Here is a 20833-nt window from a genome sequence, read left to right on the forward strand (position 1 = left end):
CGCCGCACGTCATCGGGAATAATTTCAGTCCATCCTCGTCGCAATATAATCTTCTCCCTAGAAGAAATGGAACAATGATGCGTACAATGTACTTAGGAGTCTGGTTAGATCGATTTTCGTCCACTTTGCAGTGTTGAATGTATTTTCTACATCGAGTGTCAACAATGCGCAGCATTAGTCATCTTGTATTGCAGCGCGAGCCAGGCCAGCCACCATGTTGATTGCATCGACGATTGATCTCCCCTTACGAAACCCGAATTGTTTGTCGAGCAGCCTGTTGTATAATACTCGTTAAAATAGTTTACCAATGGTATTGACGAAACATATCGGTCGATATGAGGAGAGGTCACCCAGGTAAACTGGCTTCGGAATAAGTATCAGCTTTCGCAGCTTCCATTGCTCGGGGAATGGAATGCACAAAAAACCTCGCGTTTTTGTATTGCATGTGTAGCTCAACGAATCCAGGTAGCGTAACAGCTATAGATATACTATATATACCTCCTATCTTGGCGCGTGTAAATCCGTCCTCTGGGTGTTTTTTCATATCTATAGCACGATTTCCGCAGCTCCAATCGCGGCTTTGCTGTTTTGTCAGCTACCCATACTCCGCTATGCAGATTTTCACATTGTTCGCATACAATAGTTATATCGACATTTCTTTCGAACATGCTCTGGGAGAGCAGGTATTGGACCACTTGACAGTGATTTAGATTGATTATGCCTCCACCAAGGAGTGAACAGGAACGGTTTCTTTGCATTCCACACAAAGGCCAAACACTCAAACAAAACTGATAACATCTTCCGGTGTGTGTCTTCGATGACACCGTGCCTGAGATATTCCACATTCACAAACCAAGTCAACATCAGCTGACCCGACACCTGTTTGCTTCGCTGCCTCCCACGCAGACGACCCGCGATGGCTTACCTGTCAGACGGTGGTCGAGTGACTCAAAGTGAGTGGAGGAGTTTGTGTCAGATTCGGTTGTGTTGCAGCCGTGGGCTGAACTCGTTTAATTCGCAGACAGATGCGTCTCTGATTGCGCAAACTGGCTTGGGGCTTGAGTAGAGACTTCTCGAGCACAATGAGGATCGGCTATCGGAGAATCCGGAAGCTGTGGCTCATTTACCTCTTCCTCCTGTTCTTCGCCTTCTTCATGTTTGCAGTGAGCATCAATGTCTACCTGCAGAGTCTCAATGTCTCAGATATGAGGAAAAGGTAACTATTGCCTGCTACTGTCAAGCTTTTCTCGCTATTTAGAATTCTTGCTTTTCCAGGGACGCAAAGTACCACCAGAAACTCCGTGAAAAAAGCTCGAAAAACGTTATCGTGGCGCACTACATCGGGGCAGGAAGCATCTTTGGCAATGCAACGAAAGGTTGAGTGTTGATTTAAGTTCCCTAGAATAGACTGCCTGCTTGGGTGGTGGTGTTAGCTCCCGGTTGCACTTTTTTCCCAGCACACTAACGCTTTCTGGCTTGGGGTAGATTTAGGAATCCTAATTAGTCTTTGCGTGGCTCATATTTATATTTCCAATGCAGATGACTTCAATCAGAACAATTTCAATCCTGTGGAGGCTGAGGGTGCCAATGGGAAGCCCGTGGTAATCCCCCCCAGGGAGAGTCTTATCATGCAACGGATGTTCCAGGTCAATCGATTCAACCTGCTCGCGAGCGATCGAATTCCCTTGAATCGGACGTTGCCGGATTATAGGAAGAAAGAGTAAGAACAGAAACTTCCTTCAGATAATTTGAATTTTATTGGATTTTTCTCCTTTTTCTTCAGATGTGTTGCCAAGGAGTATCTCAAACACCTTCCCACCACTTCCATCATAATCGTTTTTCACAATGAAGCATGGTCGGTGCTATTGAGGACTGTGTGGAGTGCCATAAATCGATCGCCGAGGCATTTGCTGAAGGAAATTATTCTAGTGGATGATGCCAGCGAACGGGGTAAGTTCGTTTAAATTGTAAATACCAAGTATACAGCAATTACCAGGAGCGTATAGAGGAAACATGAGCACGAGGTGAAAATTATATTGGTTCTTAAGAGGATCCTGGGATTTTGGAGTCATCTTCTCCTCCCCTGAGGCTTGAGCAAGTATCATATTATTTTCTGCGTTCTGTATCATTCTTGCCTGAGCTATCATCATCATCAACGGCGCCACAACCGGTATCCGGTCTAGGCCTGCCTTAGTAAGGAACTCCAGACATCCCGGTTTTGCGCCAAGGTCCACCGTAGCCTGAGCCATACCGTCACTAAATATTTTGAAACGAGTGCAGGAGTTCAACGTAGCGCCTATCATCACTTGGGGAACTTAAAAGTGGACCATATAATTTCCAACATTGATTGAATTTCTCCTGCAGGACAGATCATGAGTATTATTATTTTCCGAGTTATCACAATCTCGGCAGATGCCGGATTTTACCTAATACTAGCACTAAGTGCCAAGAATTTAGGCTCGGACGATCCTACCTACTTAAAAACTAAAGGGGCACTGGTGGTGGTGGCCGGTGGTAGGTCAGTGGGAGAAATCGTCGATTACTCCCCGCAACATCGAGCACGTATGCAGAATGGTGTACTTCTGCATGGTTTGAACCAGACTGTGCGAAAGTTCCAGGACATCAAGGGAAGCCGTGAGAGATTTAGGTACAATACCTGTAGCTGACAATATTATGGGAACTACAACTACCCGCTCGAGACGCCAAATTTCTTTGATTTCCCGAGCCAATGGCTCATAGTTCACCTTCTTCTCCACGTATTTCCGTTCAATGTTGCTATTATGGGGAATAGCAACATCAATAATATACGCGGAGCGACCCGTCTTGTCAACTAACAGTACGTCAGGCTTGTTGTGTGCGGTATGGCGATCAGTCAGAACTTGCCGGTCCCAATACATGCTGTAAGCAGAACTATCAAGTACTGCTTGCGGCTCATATCGGTAAACCGGACATGTTCCCGTGATCAGCCCATGCTTGTATGCAAGGTTTTGATGGATAACCTTACATACAGCATTATGCCTGGTGATGTATTGAACCGGTGCCATAACAGTACAGCCAGAAATGAGATGGTCCAACGTCTCTAACGCCGTACCACACATTCTGCACTGGTCGTTCTCCACCCGTTCTTTCATGATGAGCTTTTTATAAGCTCGGGTGGCGACCACGCCATCCTGAATGGCACACATGAACCCCTCCGTCTCAGCAAAGAGCTCCCAGCACACAGCCATCTGTTCGACAGATGCAAATCGACAAATGGCTGCCAAAGACAATTCACGTGTTTACCGTGCATTGCCTTCGACTTCCATTCCTCGATCCGCTCCTGGTCCGACTTCATCCTACTCAGAGGATTGAAAGATCGATCCTTCAAGTTAAGTGGAGTCAGTCCACAGTCTGCCTTACAGACAGCCGCATGCAAGGGGCTCGCCTGCTCTTTACTGTAAAAATAAGCGCGCAGCGAGTCGACTTGGCGATGATGTTGTGCCGCCACGTCAACCACGCCCCTACCTCCGATGTCACGAGGCAGGTTCATCCGCTCCACGGCAGACTTTGGGTGATGCATTCGGAATTTGGACATAGTTGTCCGTATCCGCCGCTGGACGTTTTCCAGGTCGGTCTTCGTCCACGGCAATATTCCGAATGCATAAGCCAGTGAAGGGATAGCGAATACATTCAACGCGCTTATTTTATTCTTCCCCGAGAGATGCGATTTCAGCACCAGCTTTACACGTCGCAGGAATTCGGACAGCAGAGCTTCCTTCAGATCACCAACTCGAGCATGGGTTCCTTGCAGAATTCCTAGGACTTGTAGAAGTCTGTCTCAGTCATAGCTTCGATGTGGAGATCACCAATGCTATGTCCGGCATGCGGCTCGTGATGACCTTTGCGGATGGCTTGGATTCGACATTTGTCTAAACCAAACTCCATCCGAATATCACGGCTGAACATGTCTATTATTCGTAACAGACTTCTAAGATGGTTGTCAGTACCAGCATACAGCCTGATGTCATCTAGGTACATCAAGTGTGTCAGTTCGCACTTAGCACATAGGGCATATTTTATTGCAAAACCATGCCCTCAGCATCAGTAGTAGTAGTAGCCATGAAAGGGGGTTCAGTGCCATACAAAACCAAAGAGGACTCAATGAATCCCCCTGGAAGATGCCCCTCCGTATACGGATGGGCTCTGAGGTATTAGCACCCTCAGATGTACGCACCGATAAGGTGGTATGCCACCCTTCCATGACTGTCGCCAAAAACTTTATTAGTTTCGGATCAATGCGATACAGATGTAGGATGTCGATTAGCCAGGTATGCGGAACGCTATCAAAAGCCTTGTCATAATCGATATAGCAACTGAAGAGGTTTCTTTGACCTCTAGTTGCTTGTCCTACAACTACCGAGTCGATAATGAGTTGCTCTTTGCAACCCCTTGACCCAACTCGGCAGCCCTTCTGCTCCTCGGATAGAATGTTGTTGGTCTCGAGGTGCGCATTGATCCTTCCACTAATAATGGACGTGATGAATTTGTAGAGGGTTGGTAAGCAAGTGATCGGTCTTGTGTCTGCGGGGTCCTGCACCGTGTCCTTCTTAGGGATAAGGTAGGTAATCCCCGCAGTGAGGAAAGGTGGAAATTCCTCCGGCCGACTCATGACCTCATTTATACTGCGTGCCAACCGACTGTGTACGCTGGTAAATTTCTTATACCAGAAATTCTGCACCCGATCCAGACCTGGGCCCCTCCAGTTCTTCGAGCTGTTTATGGCTCGTCGAACTTCCTCTTCGGTAACATCCGCAAAATTCATGCCAGGTGTATTGGCCCAGTCCACCCCAATACTCTTTCGCTTCCGTCACCGAGAACTGTATTGTCTGGGCGTTCTGTTGGGATTCGTTGAGAGATCTGAAAAAGCTCCGCTGGTTCCTCGCGTATGTTGCATTCTGGACACGTCTGGAATAACTTTCGCTATACCGTCGTAACCGACTGCATATGACAGAAAGTTTCTGTTTTAGTGTGTCCAGAATTTCAACAACGGGTGTTTCACAGGGGATGGCATAGTTCCGGTAAACCCTCTGCACTTTATTTCTCACCCGTCGGCTGGCATTGCCAGTGCTGGTCTGAATCAGTCTAGCAATGTCCTGCCTTAGTGAGTCCCGCCGACGTTCCAGACGAATTTTCCATGGTGGATCTCTTTTGTCACTCAAACCAATAACGCGAAAGCGAATCTTTTGACCGTGCAATCTGATAGCCGCAACTGCATCACAATACACAAGTGATTGTAGTTGCAGCAGCGACATATCAACACACAGTCGAGATGCAATCTCATCATTGATTTGAAATAGAATTCCCGGAGTTGCTAGAGATGCATAGAACCTGGGAATACCTGGTCTATGCAAAGGATCCATATCCGAGAATTCTATACACGCTCTTTGGAATTCGTCCCGAACCTCAACGGAAACCTCAGCTGGACGGTGGAGAAGAGTGCTTCGGCGAGTACTGAACCTGTTGCCTGCAGTGCGGCGTGATGTTGTTGATGCCGCCGCCTCTGCTCCCATCGACTCTCGGTCACCAGTTTCCCCGATGACTTCAAGTCGAACACGTTCCCTGATGGTGGCCGGGATTGTGTCGCTGCGAGTAATGAAGCGGTACTGGTCTGCGACTCGCTGCACAGTCACGTGCGCGAATTGCGGGAAACGCTCGACGAATCTCTGGTCCAACAAGGGGAGGTCAGATGTTGTACCTGCCCCCGCCGTTATTTCGTAGTAGGAGCGGATGATGAAGAGGTTCATTTCTCCAGTCCATTTCATCCACTTCCTGCGCGAACCTGCTGAAGTGGTCGCCAAAGATTGTGGCGAAACAGCTGCAGCAGGCGGAGCTGTGCTCCTGGTCGTCGTGGCGCCTAGACGTCGAACCGCCCCACGACTAGCGGTTTCGACGCCGTGCTGTCCATTACGAGAGCCCGACCCAGTCACCAAGTCAGACGACTCCCGCCGGTTATCCGTACCGGACCTTAAATTTCTCCTTCTCATTTTTGGTGGTGCATTTTATCCCTAGCTGCCAGGTGTGTAGATAGCTTCCTTAGTGAGTAATCTGCAAGATTGCAAAGTTCCTGCACTTTCCTCACCTACCCCCTGAGACGCTGCGGTGGCGTACAGCCATTCAGACTGAAGCTATCCATCCCTCCTCCTTTCACAACCGGGCTTGGGACCGGCTTCGGCGGAGTTTATATTATTATATTATTTTCGTTTCCTGTTCTGTAAGGTTGTCTTGTCTTGTTGTCAATCAATGCCAATTTGAGTATTATCCACAACCGTAGCCGCCTCATTTGCACTCTGAACATTTTGAGGAACAGTTGGGGATTTGGCGGTGCGTTCTCCGCAAACAAAAAAATCTCCTGGCACCCGCTGCGGATTTCCATAGAACATTTCTGTCCTTCATATTAGCATTCCTGAGTGTCGAGAGTATCGTCGGAAGAAAGGCTGCCTGCTGTCGTTCCGCATTATCTCTGTTTTCTGTAATCTGTTTGGGTGGTACGCCATATTTCGAGTCTCCTCGCATCCAATCAGCTTTGTCAGCACCTTCAACGGAGTTGCTTCGAACTGCGATCCATGATCGCAAGTCTGCTTTCTATGTCAATGTGAACGTGCGTTTGGGATTTTGATTTATTGGTATGGTAAGTTGGCGTACTTGCCAGTTTTACTTAACTGAAATGACCAGAGAACATCACTTGCCGAAATAAAACTAAATTATTCTAGTATGCGGAGCGCCGATATTTTCTGTCTCTGGCTGAAGCCGACAAGTACAACTCCGATAAATAGGAGGACACGAACTGCATTCCCTCGTTGATTATTATAATTCCCGACACATGGATTCCACTCTCGAGAAGCGCAAGGTTGTGGAGTAATATCTTTCATAGGTATCGCCTCAGGCCACACCTGAAAGCGTACGAGCGTTACCAAAGCTCGATTATGTCGAGATGATTGTGTGGAAACGCTTGGTGGACCGAGGGAGTAACCGTACCTCTTTCTTCACATACCTTGTAGTTTTACACTTCTGGTATGCTACTCACAGGCACAAGAATTGATGTCCTTGTTCATGGATGGCCAGAAATATTTTACGGTGACTAACCGATTCGTTGTACGGATGCCTGGGTATGTTAGATCGTGAACAAAGTAAAATACTTCCTCGCGGAAATCGGCCGGAGTATATGGCTTTGGTCCCTTGTCTGAGGTTTCGCAGTAAGTTCTGAACTCGAGGATAGGAAAGTATGTGTCGTCCTTCGATGCTTCCACGATTGCTGGAAATCGACGGTGGCGGGGATCTTAACCTCAACAACACCTGACAAAACGACGGCAACTACATTATGAGTGGCTTGTGGTCCGTGAGCACTGTGGATGGCATCGACAAGTACGACTAGCGGCGCATCTTGCTCAGGGAATGCCAGAAATGTAATTTCTACCAGTTGTTGCTTGGTGGTTGCAAACGCCTGAATAACCTCCTCCGGGGGGCATGCGATCAGGCGGGAGTCATTGTTCTTCGCTCTGGATAGGTCGACTGATAGTAGACGGCTTTGGGCAAGAAACACCGATAGAAATCTAACATGCCCAACAGCCTTCTGACCCTTAACCGTTTTTGGAAGCGGGAAACGCGAAATCGCTTGAACTTTGAAAGAGTCCGGTTGGATGCCGTTTGGGAGAATTAATGAATGCTAATCCGGCCCGTGAAACTCCTGATTTGCGTTAGCGCTCAAGAGCTTCATAGGAGAAGCTCAGGAAAGCAACCGAACCCGGATCCACAATTTCAGGGCATGAAGCTAGGCGAGATTTGCTAACGCAAATCAGGAGTTCTACGGGCCGGATCAGGACTAAATACTTCTTCCTAACATTTAGTCCTTCGAGCCGGATATGAATCAGCGACCTACGGATACACGGCTGAGTCTAGTTGAACAAAGCTGACTAGGAATATATGTTGTGTTAGTGACAAAATTATAAAATATTCATGCCGTGATATCAAATTAAGTGAAATTAATTGTGTGTCGTGTAATCCATTAAAATAAATTGCAAAAGTTAACGAGTTTTATTAGCGTCATCGTTGGCTTCTAGTTCCTCTTGGTGTTCGTGTGCCGCACAGAAATAATTTGTGTGGGGTTTCGCAAAAAGTGGGATCCGCTGTAAAGTACAAACATTGTACATTTGTTAAAGGACTAGTGTGTGTCGTGCTCTAATAGTGCTGCAGTTTTCCGTCCGAGGGGAAAACTGCGGCACGCACTATTCGCAGTAGACTTAGTAGAAGTCAATTATGTAACGAACGGGAAGGAATTTTGATCGGAAATTCTTGCAAACAGATGCCTTTAGGGATTATCGTGTACCCGAAGAATCTCCACCAATTGTAAGAATCTCGACGTTGAGTACTACACCGGCCTCAGGGAGACCTTGAAAAAGGAATGAATCTTTGAAAGATTTACGCCGCATTTAACAGGGCAAAAATTATTCTAACAAACTCAAAAAGGACGTAAATATTATCGTTTTCGAGATGCTTTCAAGAGCTGCAGCGATTTGGTGATATGCCTTGACTAAATGCAAGGTGGGTGGAACTGTAATCTTTACAAGGTTTCCATTCGCCATTGGGTTTAGGGATCATGAGAAATGACAAAGACATACCGCTGTCTGGAGGTCTGCAAATACCCTGCAGACTTCTTTGAACTTTTTCCGCGGACCTGCGAACTTCTCCCGTGATAATGGATGCACCTTAGAAACGATAAGAGTCAGTAGTGTTGATGTAATGAAATGACGGAGAATTTGCTGCCGCGAGTTTAAACGATTCCGGGATTCGGGGAGAACTGAGACCTTACCGAAGGTGTCGATTGGCTCAAGAGGTAATAAATTATAAAGCGAGGTGGTACTGCATTCTGAGTAGCTGTCGCCAGAACCCCGGGCAAGTCTATTTTTTTATGGAAAAGATGTAGGGGCTGGTACATTTTGTGACTTTTTTTGCGAACCATGGGTGTTCCTGCATTCCCGGCACTTGTCGAGGCCCAGATGATCTACTACTAGAAGGCGGATCTAGAACATTATCTAGTCCCTAAAATCCGAACGCAAAGCACCGACCGTCTGATCGAATACGTGTTTTGATGTGTCAATTGATACTTCACCAACCAAGCGCCGCCCGTGGACCTCATAGATTTTAATCGGCGGTAGCGGTCAACGTGCCCAAAGAACCCGAATCGGTACATGTCAGGATAGCCTGTATGCTCTTCGGAAGTCTTACAGCCGCACTCAATGCTTGAGCCATAGTCACGAAGCGTTAGCTTTGTCAGTATGGCGTTCAACGAGCTTCTTCTTCAGCCTTTTGTAGAACCAGTCCTCTAGTACGCTCAATGCTCTCGACATCTAGTCCGACAAGCTCGTGGTTAAATCGCGTCGCATCCGTCGTAATGGCAGTTAACGATTGGGCTTCAAGCTGGCGGAATCATGCTGCCAGGCTCCATCAAACCTGTGACACCCGTGCTGCCAGCGCAGTAATTGAGATCTCCTCACTCCTTCCCTTTACAACCAATCACAAAATGAATACCTGCTTAGGAAAGTACCTCACATAACTATATTAAGTTCAACGTAGAGCAATGTAATTCACTACATACGTGGGGACTCACAGTTGTAATCTTTCTACCAAATTCGCTCCTTTTCCCCCTCCTCTGGTTTTCAACAGGGATCTATTCTGGGCCCTTTGCTATTTATATTTTTTATTAATGACTTTCCCTCCCTCCTTACTTGTTCCTGTTTGCTCTATGCAGACGACGTTAAGCTGTTTTCCGCTATATAGTCGCCTATGGACTGTGTTTCCATTTAATCTAACCTAGACACTCTGGTTCGTTGGTGCTTGACTAATGGTTTAGCGCTAAATGTCAGAAAGTGTCACTCTATATGCTACTCACTAAAATCGTCACCCGCTTCTTGCTCCTACTTCTTTAAAAGACATTCCTTATCCTGCTTAAATCCTACTCAAAACCGCGGGGTCACTTTCGACAATAAGCTCTGCTTTGATACCCATTGTTTCGAAGTCACCAATCGAGCAGCAAAATTGTCAGGCTTTATACTTCGCTTCTCCTCTGATTTAGACTGATTTTGACTCCATCCAATCTTCTTTAAGAAAAACTTCCCTCGTGTGGAATACCCCTCCCGCCTCCGCTTTCTGGACCTTCCCTTCCTACAACAGCGTAGATCCTATCTAACTTTTTCTCAGATGCGTTTGATAGATTGACAGTAAACCGATTTTAATAAAGTTTTGTTTTCAATAAAACCTTGAGGTTTCCATTTATCTGCCAGATAAGAAGGGCCCAGGGGCCAAAAGCATACAAAAATCCTACTATCCTCACAAAATATTTGTTCAAAAGGCGGACAATATATCAGAGATGATCAATTGAATGTCTTTGTCTATTTAATGAAAAGGTGAAGATAATTTTTCTGATAAAAAGTGAGGAAGTGACAAGTAAAGTGCTACCTTGAGTACTCTTGTGCGAAAATTAGTGTCTGTCGAGACATTATCACACATAACAGCGTATCACTGTAAAAAAGCAAATTAGAAGTTGAGATTCATATATTTTTTGCAATGTTTCTCATGGAATATTAATGCATATCAGCCGTTATCTTTACATGAACAGTTGGAGTGTTATTTTACATAGATTGTCACTTATGGCAATCAACATTTTTGTCGATGATAAGTTCGGTTTCAATAGTTCAATTAACTTTCTTAATAACGTACAATATTTAAAACATGCAGAAAAAAGGTGGGTTTTTTTCACGGGTACGCCTATATTATAAAGAGCTTGTTATTGTGGGAATAGAGTTGCGAATGTAAACTTCCAAAGGGGAGCAACATATGAACCAAAAATATGATAATCCTAAGACCATGGCTGTTGTAGGAAGGACATCGGGAGCAGAATCTGGCCGCAAAGAACTCCGATGAACTCTTTCCCTAGTGAGGTCCCCAACGTAAGGTTTTGTGTAAGACAAAATCTTATTAAAATCGGTTTATTGTCTGTCTGTCCGTCTGTGTGTCTGTCGGTCTGCCTGTCACATCCATTTTTCTCGGAAACGGTTCTAGCGATTAATACCAAATTTGGGGGAAAAGTGGGAGCTGTGAACGCTCCCGCATACAGTGACTTACTTCATTCTACGTCGAATTTAAGGGGGTCCTCATATATGCAAAAGGAGGTGTACATTTTTTTTTCATCAAATATAGTCATAAGAAATGTCTCCGTTAGTACTTTCCGAAGCCGGTTTTAGTTTTGATATTTTTTGGAAAGGGGAGGAAGGGGGGGATCGAAAGTGGCTATTTCTTTCACGGACCCATTCTACCCAACCGAAAGATCTGAAAAAAGCAAGAGGCTTCCACTATATGATACCTAGGCTCTGAAATACCCTCCATACCGATATCTATTCAAATAAAGTCAATACTAGTATATATTACTATAATCTTTAAAAATTGGCTGCAAAACCCCCTAAGGTTCATTCTAGTTTCATGAAATGATCCTACAAAGTTTGGTGGAAATCGCACTATGACTAACAAAGTTATAATATAAATAATAATCGTTGGCGCAACAATCCATATTGGATCGGGGCCTTGAAGTGTGTTAGAGCAATTCATTCAAGACCGTAACGGTACACTACAGGATTACAGTACTCTATAGGAGGCAATGTGGTCAGCATTACGCTCGCCCGTGATTATCACCCTGATTTGACTCAAATACTCATTCACAGCTGAGTCGACTGTCACCCGACATCCAGTCACGATAACACATCCTTCTGTCACCAGTGAGATTTGAATCGCGACCTTCTGCTACGACAGCCCAGCCTTCGCTTCTATGCAAGTTCAAGGCTTTGAATGTCGGTATCGCGCGAAAGTGCATATGCATATACATTACGGTGCTAATGGGACAAATATCCACTCAAATGTTTTTATAAAAGAAAATCACAAAAATTTTCATACCTGAAGCGTCCAGAGTCTGGTTTTCCGACTTTTTTTACATTGTGTCCTCAGCCTAGTTCGAAAAGTAAGTGCCTGATGGTTTCTCCACCCTTTTCCGCAACTTCGACAATGCGAATTAAAAGCTATGCCGGGTCTGGCGGCACGGCCTCATACAAGCCAGTGTCCCACACAAACCATCGTAATCCTGGTCATATTTGCGCTCAAAAGCTCTCGTAATGGGGTTGTACGAATGTCAGATTTTCCCTTAAAATTCTTCATAAACTTCGCCTGTGGCTCCTTTGAAGGCACTCAGAATTTCCGTGGTACTTCGTCATGGATCTTACTATAGGTTTAGTGGTTCTCTGCCCAGCATCGAAACTCACGGAATCTGACAGCACTGCACGATACAGCGTATTTAATTTGGAGAGGAAGGAGGTGTAGCAGAATAGAGAACTCCAGTAGTATCTACATAGATGGTTCTTTCATTCCTATTTAGCTTGGTCCTATTGTATATTCTACTCAGCATCGGCCAACTTGGTGGGAGGCCGTCCTCCCCTTTCCGCTGTATACATCCAAGGAACCATTCTTAGTCGGAGTGCCATTTTCTCCGGGGCGTGTAATGATGCTCAAGGTGTGGGACAGCGTACCAATGCCTGCGAACTGGTAATGAGGCATTATCTGTCCCATACATAAAAAGGGGGATATCACTTAGTACAGCAATTGTAGTGGTATCATGTTGCTGAGTACCATCTATAAGATATATCCCTCTATCTTGCCAGGCCGGATAGCCCCATACGCCCAGAACATCATTGGCTCATATCAAAGAGGCTTCACCCCAGGCAAATCAGCAACACATCAGATTTTCTCTGTGCGGCAAGCGATGGAAAAACTGTTTTAACATGGACATCAGTGTCACTATCTTTTTATCGACTTTATGGCCGCGTATGATAGTATAGCCAGGGTAAAACTGTACACGGACATGAGAGAATTAGGTGTCCCGACAAAATTCATAAAATTGACCAGGCTGACCCTGACCAATGTGCGAGGCCAGAAAATAGTAGTAGAATCACTCTCGAGACCATTCAACATCAATGACGGTCTAAGACAAGGGGATGCCCTATTATGTGTCCTCTTCAACCTGGTCCTGGAGGAAGTGATCCGTGATGCTGAGGTAAATGCGAGGGTTACGATCCTATTTAAGTCCATCCAACTACTGGTCTACGCTGACGTTATTGATATTGTGGGAAGTACAACCCGAGATTTACAGTCTACCTTCATCCAGATCGAGCAGGCGGCGCGAAATTTCGGGCTGCACATTAATGAAGGCAAGACGAAGTTCATGGTGACAACGTGAGCGCCAAAAAGCAAAGAACGAACAGCATCAAACCGCACTGGTCAAACGAAAACAATAAAAATAGGAAATTGTTGGCTGCCAACAGTTCTATCTATCCTATTTCAGTTTACAAAAACTGTTTCGCTCGAAACGTCTCACCATAGGGTCGAAGTTTTTACTGTACAAAGCTATGATCTTCATCGTCAACGGCGCAACAACCAGTATCCGGGTTTTGCGCCGAGGTCCATCAAGTCGATATCCCTAAAAGCTGCCTGGCGTCCTGACCTACGCCATTGTTCGATCTCAGGCAGCGTCTGTCTTGCCTTCCTTTTCTAACATAGATATTGCCCTTATAGACTTTCCGGGCTGGATCATCCTCATCCATACGGATTAAGTGACCCGCTCACCGTAACCTATTGAGCCAGATTTTATCCACAACCTGACGGTCATGGTATCGCTCATAGATTTCGTCGTTATGTAGGCTTCGGAGGATTCTTCTCTCGAACGCGCAAAGATTTCGCAATCCTTCTTGTTAAAAGGCTATGATCTTGCCAGTCCTTATATATTCCTCGGAAACTTGAGTTCCCAGCGAAAAAACCCAGGTTTCCGAGGAATATATAAGGACTGGCAAGATGTGTCCGGATAGCCGAGTGGTTAGGGTACAAGGCTGTCGTACGGAAGGTCGCGGTTCAAATCTCACTGGAGGCAGTGGAATTTGTATCGTGATTTGACGTCGGATACCAGTCGACTCAGCTGTGAATGAGTACCTGAGTCAAATCAGGGTAATAATCTCGGGTGAGCGCAATGCTGACCATATTGCCTCCTACAGTGTAGTGTAGTGTACCGTTACGGTCTTGAATGAATTGCTCTAACATACTTCAAGGCCCTGATCCAATATGGATTGTTGCGCCAATGATTATTATTATTATTATAAGAACATAACCTTATATATTCCTCGGAAACCTGGGTTCCCAGCGAAAAAAAAGCGAACTCTTGGCCGCGTTCGAGAGAAGAAGAATTTTTGGTCTCTACGTGAGGGTGGATGATTCTGTAGACTATATAACGATGAAATCTATGAGGGATACCACGATCATCTGCTTGTGGATAAAATTCGGTTGAGCCGAGCCGAGACGTTCAAACTGCCTTCATCCAGATCGAGCAGGCAGTGCGAGATCTTGGGCTGCACATTAATGAAGGCAAGACAAAATATGTGGTGGCAACGTCAGCACCAAAAATCAATCAACCAACAACACCAAATCGCACTGAGCTAACGGGAAGAAAAAAGATAGGAGACTACAACTTTAAGGTCGTTGATAGCTTCTCCTATCTAGGGTTGCAAATCACACTCAATAACGGCTACGATGAGGAAATCCGCGCATGGTTGTTGGCAACCAATAGAGTCTACTTCAGCTTACAAAAACTGTTCTGCTTGAAACGTCTCACCATAGGGTCAAAGCTCTTACTGTACAAAACAATGATCTTATCAGTCCTTATGTATTCCTCGCAAGCCTGGGTTCTTAGCAAATAAACTGCGAACTTCTGGCAGCGTTCGAAAGAGAAGAATTTTCGGTCCCGTACGTGAGGATGAAATCTATGAGCGATACCACGCCCGTCTGGTTGTGGATAAAATCCGGCTCAACAGGTTGCGGTGGGCGCGTCACTTAATCCGTATTGATGAGGATGATCCAGCCCCGAAAGTCTATAAGGGCAATATCTATGGTAGAAAAAAAAGACGAGGCAGACCTGCCTGAGATGGAGCGATGGCGTAGGTCAGGACGCCAGACAGCTTTTAGGGATATCGAATTGGTGGACCTCGCCGCAAAACCGGGATATCTGGAGTTCCTTATTGAGGCAGACCTAGACCGGTTGTTGCGCCGTTGATGATGATTACTAGTGTAATCAGGTTTGAGAAATTACTCTGAAAACGCATATTGCGGTAGATTGCTGTATTATTCACAAGCTGTCGTTATAATTTTTCTGGCCGCTTCGGAGGTTTGGATATTCCAATTTGAAGTTCAAATTTAAAAATTTCAAATTTTAATCTTCAGGCTTCGGCCATCGACGGGAAATTTATCGTTGTGGCTGCCCTGCTCTGCTTTGCCGCGCTACATAGTTGACGGGATTGGTTTCTGCAAAGAAGAAAAGAAGAAGGGGGTAAAAAGAAAAGAGGAATGGTGGTTGGATATTTTTTTGTTGACTTTTGTTGCGGAGATTTCGTAATACTTTCGCGAAAAAACCGCCTAAGGAAATTTTCTTGGGCGTCGTAACAGCGGAGTCTTTTGATTTCGGAGGCGAAACGGACTGAATTGTATGGTGACGCGAAAATCGAAGAGAAGTCCGTGGCAGCGAGCAATGGGATGTCAACCTCCTCGTCTGCGGTTGGAACATTTGGAATTTAGCGATTTAGCGAGATCAGGTCGATAATTAGGGTTCCCTCCATTATGTTTGAAGCGATAGGAGGTAATCGTTTAGGTTGAAGTGGGCCGCCGCAGGGCCACTTATCATCTCGCCCCCATGAAGAGGAAAGGGAGACGGGGGCGACTCGTCGCGTAGATGTCAGAATCAGCCGAAAGCTAATCCTTCCCCGTCCATCCCGCGCGCGTTAAGTTTTTTGTGATTTAGTCCCCTCCCTTATTAAAGCCGTTTGGCATTTTAGCTCCGTTGGGAATGAAATTTTCGGTGGTATCACTCCGCCTCGAGATTTCACGCCTCTAAAAGAGTAGAAACTTGAATAAAGTGCTCTAACACACTTCAAGGCCCTGATCCAATATGGATTGTTGCGCCAACGATTATTATATTATTATTAAAAGAGTAGTTTATCTCGGGTGTTTTTAGTTTTGTTGACTTCTCAATCAAGGCACGTGATAAAATCTCTGTGTCCTGACAGGGAAGTAATATGTGAGAACCAAGAACCCCGGCCCACATCTCGCCGAACTGCTAGCATTCGGGTTAGCTCCAACACGTGCCGTCCGGTTCCTCATATTATCTCGCGTAGTTGGTGTTCACGACTGGCAAACCTGTCAGAGGAGTTTGGTTGGTCGACAGCCTTGGTGCCAAGGTGATGCAACGCTGAACTCTCATCGTAATAGAGGTGGCACCCAACGTGGGGCCACAGTTGTTGCGGACGTAACAGTTGTTGAATTTTAGCGGATGTTATACAATACGATTGAGAATCGTGGTGATGTGTGCCTTCCACCTCTTTAGCTGCCAATCATTGTAGATGAGGAGCTTGCCATTAACCTTCCTGAAAGAACCATCGAAAAACTTACGATTATCTGCAAGCTGCAATGCTACAATGCTGAAGTTCCTATTCTGCGTTTCTTGTTTTTGTTTTTCCAAAGTAACTTTGCTCCAGCGCATCGCTCTCACGCACGCACGTCGTAATCAATAGAGATTTCAGCTCCTTACGTTCCTCTATTCACCTTCACGTTTCTGCAGTCAACCAGGTCTTGTAAAGCGCTTCTGAAACGTGTCGATAACTTCACCCATTTCATTTGAGTTGCAATCGATGCGAGGCGGTAAACATTACCAAAAGTTACAAACCACTGCTGTCATGGTTACCGGGACCATGCCTCCTATCACAGTTCCGGACAAGGTGCTTCCAGATTCCACCTCCGATCACAATGTCACTTTCAGGAAGCCTCTTCTGAACTGCGTGCAGCTGCGCATAGAAAATTTGTCTTTGCGTAACCCTACACGATTATCATGTTCTTTAATCTGGATCGGAGTTATTTCTCGTTAAGTCCAGAAAGTCCAGTCGGTATCGCAAGAATCTCTGTTCAAGTTGGTCATGACGAAAGTGCATATCTTCCAGAGCCTTACCATAAACCGTTTTCGATAGTCATAAAAACTAGGTTAAAGTAAAAATGAATCCTAAATTGGAGTTACTGCTTTCGTTGGCTAATGATAATACATTGCTATCATAAATTGAATTCTAGATTTCTTGAAAGAGGACTTGGAGAACTACGTTGCCACTTTACCCGTTCCAACAAGAATTCTACGTCTTTCCGAAAGAAAAGGATTGGTGAATGCCCGATTGCTTGGAGCGGATAAAGCCAAAGGCGAGGTAATGTGTTCGTATCTTTAACCATTACATTTTTTATTAACACCGATCTCCTTAATTAAGGTCTTAACTTTCCTGGATGCCCACTGCGAATGCACTAAGGGTTGGCTCGAGCCAATTTTAGCTCGAATCAAAGAAAATCGACGAAGTGTAATGTGCCCAGTTATTGATATCATATCCGATGATAACTTTGGCTACCAGAAGTCGTTTGAGTATCATTGGGGTGCATTCAATTGGGAACTGCATTTTAGGTAAATGTTTCTGGTCTCGGATGTATTTAAATGTTTTCTTAGAAAATAATGCAACCTCAATTATGACCGTTTTAGGTGGTTTGTGTTAGGGAAATCAGAAATCGATAAACAAACGACAGATTTATCGGCGCCATTTCCAACACCGGGCATGGCTGGCGGCTTATTTTCAATAGATCGAAGTTACTTCTATGAAGTAGGTGCTTATGACCCCAACATGAAGGTGAGTGTATTGTGTCATAACATTGCAGAGGAAACTCTTTGAAATAAAGTGTTTGTTATCGCATTTTTTGCGGTGACACGTTAAAGCACTTTTCAACAAAAAGAAATGGACAAATATGTATTTTATGCTTATCTAACATTTGTTTTGCATGTAAAAGTCATTACATCATTCATACTATGCTTTGTTAAATATCACCAACCTATAGGTCATATTCATTTTCGAAAATTATACTAACATTTTAATTAATTTGATTGTTTTGCTACACAGGAAAATATTACGGGTCAGCTCAGTTCAATTATCATTAATTTCTTTGCTTAGTTTCAGTCCCAGTTTCATTCTTTCGCCGTACATTTATAATGCTCATTTATTCGCCCAAGGGCTCTCTGCAACTTCCTTTAAATTTTGTAAATTTCACAGATATGGGGTGGGGAAAATGTCGAGATGTCCTTCCGCATTTGGCAATGTGGAGGTTCTATTGAAATTTCACCGTGTTCACACGTTGGTCATCTTTTCCGAAAAAGCTCCCCATACACATTTCCGGGTGGGGTTGGACAAGTGCTAAGTGAAAATTTGGCACGCGCCGCACTGGTTTGGATGGACGAATGGGCAAACTTCTATTTTCGCTATACTTCACTTGATGTGTCTTCAAGAGATAAATATGTATGTGCTCTGAATATTGAAAAAATGTCCCCCGAGTTCAAGACTTTTTTTTGGAATATAGGATGTTGCTGATCGTCTCGCACTACGAAAACGACTTCACTGTAAATCCTTCAATTGGTATTTGGAGAATATATGGCCGAATAACTTCTTCCCAGGACACAATCGCTTTTTCGGAAAAATATTCACGTTAGACAATGAAACTCCTATCACGAAGGCGTTTGATAACTACATATTACAACACGGTGTCAGATCTCGCCAAATGTCTTGGGAAAACCTTTTCACCACCTTAAAACCTATGTCCAATGTATTGCGTAGTTCTTTGGATGGCGAGAATGACCTCTGCATTCAGAAAACGACGAATCAATCAGCTTTGAGTATGGCGATTGCTTCTGCTGTTGTTGGTAATTGCAATCGTGATCCAAGACTGCAAAATCTGTTTGTAATTACTCCGAAGGGGCAGGTACTATCTTTTTACCTATCTGAGATTGTAGGTTCGTTCATATTCTTCTTATTTAGATAATGACCAACGAGGGTATCTGCCTTGACTCCTTCGACATACCAGCAGACATGACAGGAATCGTAAGAATCACTGAGTGCCATAATACCTTACGACAAAAATGGGAATATGACGTGATGGTGAGTTTCAATCGATAGAATTTTAGTTTGGAAAAATAAATGTGTTCTTACGATAGCTGGGAATTCTAAAATTATTATTTTATGTCTTACTCTTCCAGACCCAACAAATACGTCATCAAGGCTCAAAGCTTTGTTTAACAGTAACCGAGGGAGGAGATCGAGACGTTATGGCAAAAAAATGCAATAACGAAAATAGCCAACGATGGGGTTTTGTTCCGCTGCCATGGAAAGAGACGACTTAATTGTGCTTATTACAAACGACAAATAATTTAATTTAGTGCATTATAGGTTAGGGAATTAACTTATTTTTATGAAAAATAGACTCATATTTTTATAACAAGTACGTCTATGTTTACTCATCTATCCCTTCGTTCATTTGGGTAATTTTTTTACCTTTTTAATCGCTAGAATGAATTCTTTTCTGTTTACCCTCTTTGGGTAGAGTAGGCAAATGCGTTTGCGCACTGAATATTGGACTCCAGCAGCAGTAAGCTGCGGACTACATACTAAAGACCACCCCATCACCACGAAATCCGTTTTAGGGAGCCTTCAAGTCGGGGACCCACCAACAACCCATAGTATGAAGAGAGGATTGGTTATTCGATGAAGTATGGAGAGAGATCTACTTCAGGATGAATCGCTGTTCTATCTCCAACGTGATTTTCTTGCCACTCTGGTTTTCGAGTATTTCATAAAGTAGGAAGCGGACTTCCAGATAAATCCTTATATCAGCAAGAAGTGGCATTGCGCGCGGAAAAAAATTTTGTGTGTCTGACGTCTCTGGTTATGTTACAAAATTGAAAGCATTTATGATATCAAACGCTACGAGGAACACTACTCGTCGAGATTGACCATTGTTCGTCTCACCTCAATGAAAGGCATTCACGACCCCCACGACATGAATCTCTCTGCTCCTGGATAGCACGTATCGCTTCAAGAAGTCTACTCCTAATGAGTTTTTCAAGTACAGGCTGTCTTAAGCATACAATGTGGTCGGTATGCAGACGGCTGCAGAGGATATCCTTTGATTTTGTTGCGGCGCGAATCTTGCTGCCACCCAGGCAATCATTGAATACAGCGAGCATGAGGTCGGGGCGACGCTCGAACACCAGTTTGTGTACCTCTGTTTGACGCATTCTTATTTCTTATGCTCTCTTGCAGCTAATTCATGGTTAAAACTAGGCAATAATCGGTGACTTCTGTATTGTTGAATAACGCCCGTACAATACAATCTGTTTCGCATAAAGTGATCAGAGTTTCCGCATAGCCCCGATTTTTCGGATGGTGGATTTTTATCGACTTCGTTAATTAGCTCCCGCCAGCAGCGAGCGTCACTTTTATTTATCGCGTTGCGGTGTCTTCTTTTTGTTGATCTCTCACTCTGAACGCTTTGAATGCTGTGCAGGCAACAGTTGCTGCAGCTCCCCAATTTCCGTCGTTCACCAATACCAAAATGGTAATGGTACTTGATAGGTACTATGAAACTGGAACCTTATTCACTTACACCCGACGTGAACTGTACTAATAACTCGCATGTGGATGATGTTATCCACGTCTTAAGTTTATCCAGTTCCGCTATGAATACCGGACACCACCCCAAGCCCGTACGACTATGTAGAGAGTGCGACTTTCCTTTTCGATGCAAGTCTTCGTAATGGCTGCCGTCCTCTTATTGCTCGGCGACTTTCACCAAAATAGTTTATGGAATTGAG

The 20833-nt window shown here is 44.6% G+C and overlaps 1 protein-coding gene across 2 annotated transcripts; it reads left to right on the top strand.

Annotated features, from left to right (window-relative positions):
* The first annotated feature begins 920 nt into the window (after positions 1-920).
* LOC119646677 (polypeptide N-acetylgalactosaminyltransferase 3) lies at positions 921-19464 on the top strand. 2 transcript variants are annotated; one of them, XM_038047212.1, is made up of 11 exons: positions 921-1216; positions 1276-1376; positions 1540-1720; positions 1784-1950; positions 17230-17357; positions 17418-17605; positions 17681-17825; positions 18243-18485; positions 18547-18945; positions 19002-19121; positions 19220-19464. In XM_038047212.1, exons 1-11 carry the CDS (start codon positions 1083-1085, stop codon positions 19361-19363), a joined length of 1950 nt encoding a protein of 649 aa, XP_037903140.1. In that variant the 5' UTR covers positions 921-1082; the 3' UTR covers positions 19364-19464. The 2 variants fall into 2 exon arrangements, with proteins under 2 accessions (XP_037903140.1, XP_037903141.1); XM_038047213.1 differs by lacking the exon at positions 921-1216 and having other exon boundaries at positions 1341-1481.
* Positions 19465-20833: the final 1369 nt, after the last annotated feature.

Source organism: Hermetia illucens, chromosome 1 (assembly GCF_905115235.1).
Source record: "Hermetia illucens chromosome 1, iHerIll2.2.curated.20191125, whole genome shotgun sequence".
Taxonomy (NCBI): Eukaryota; Metazoa; Arthropoda; class Insecta; order Diptera; family Stratiomyidae; genus Hermetia; species Hermetia illucens.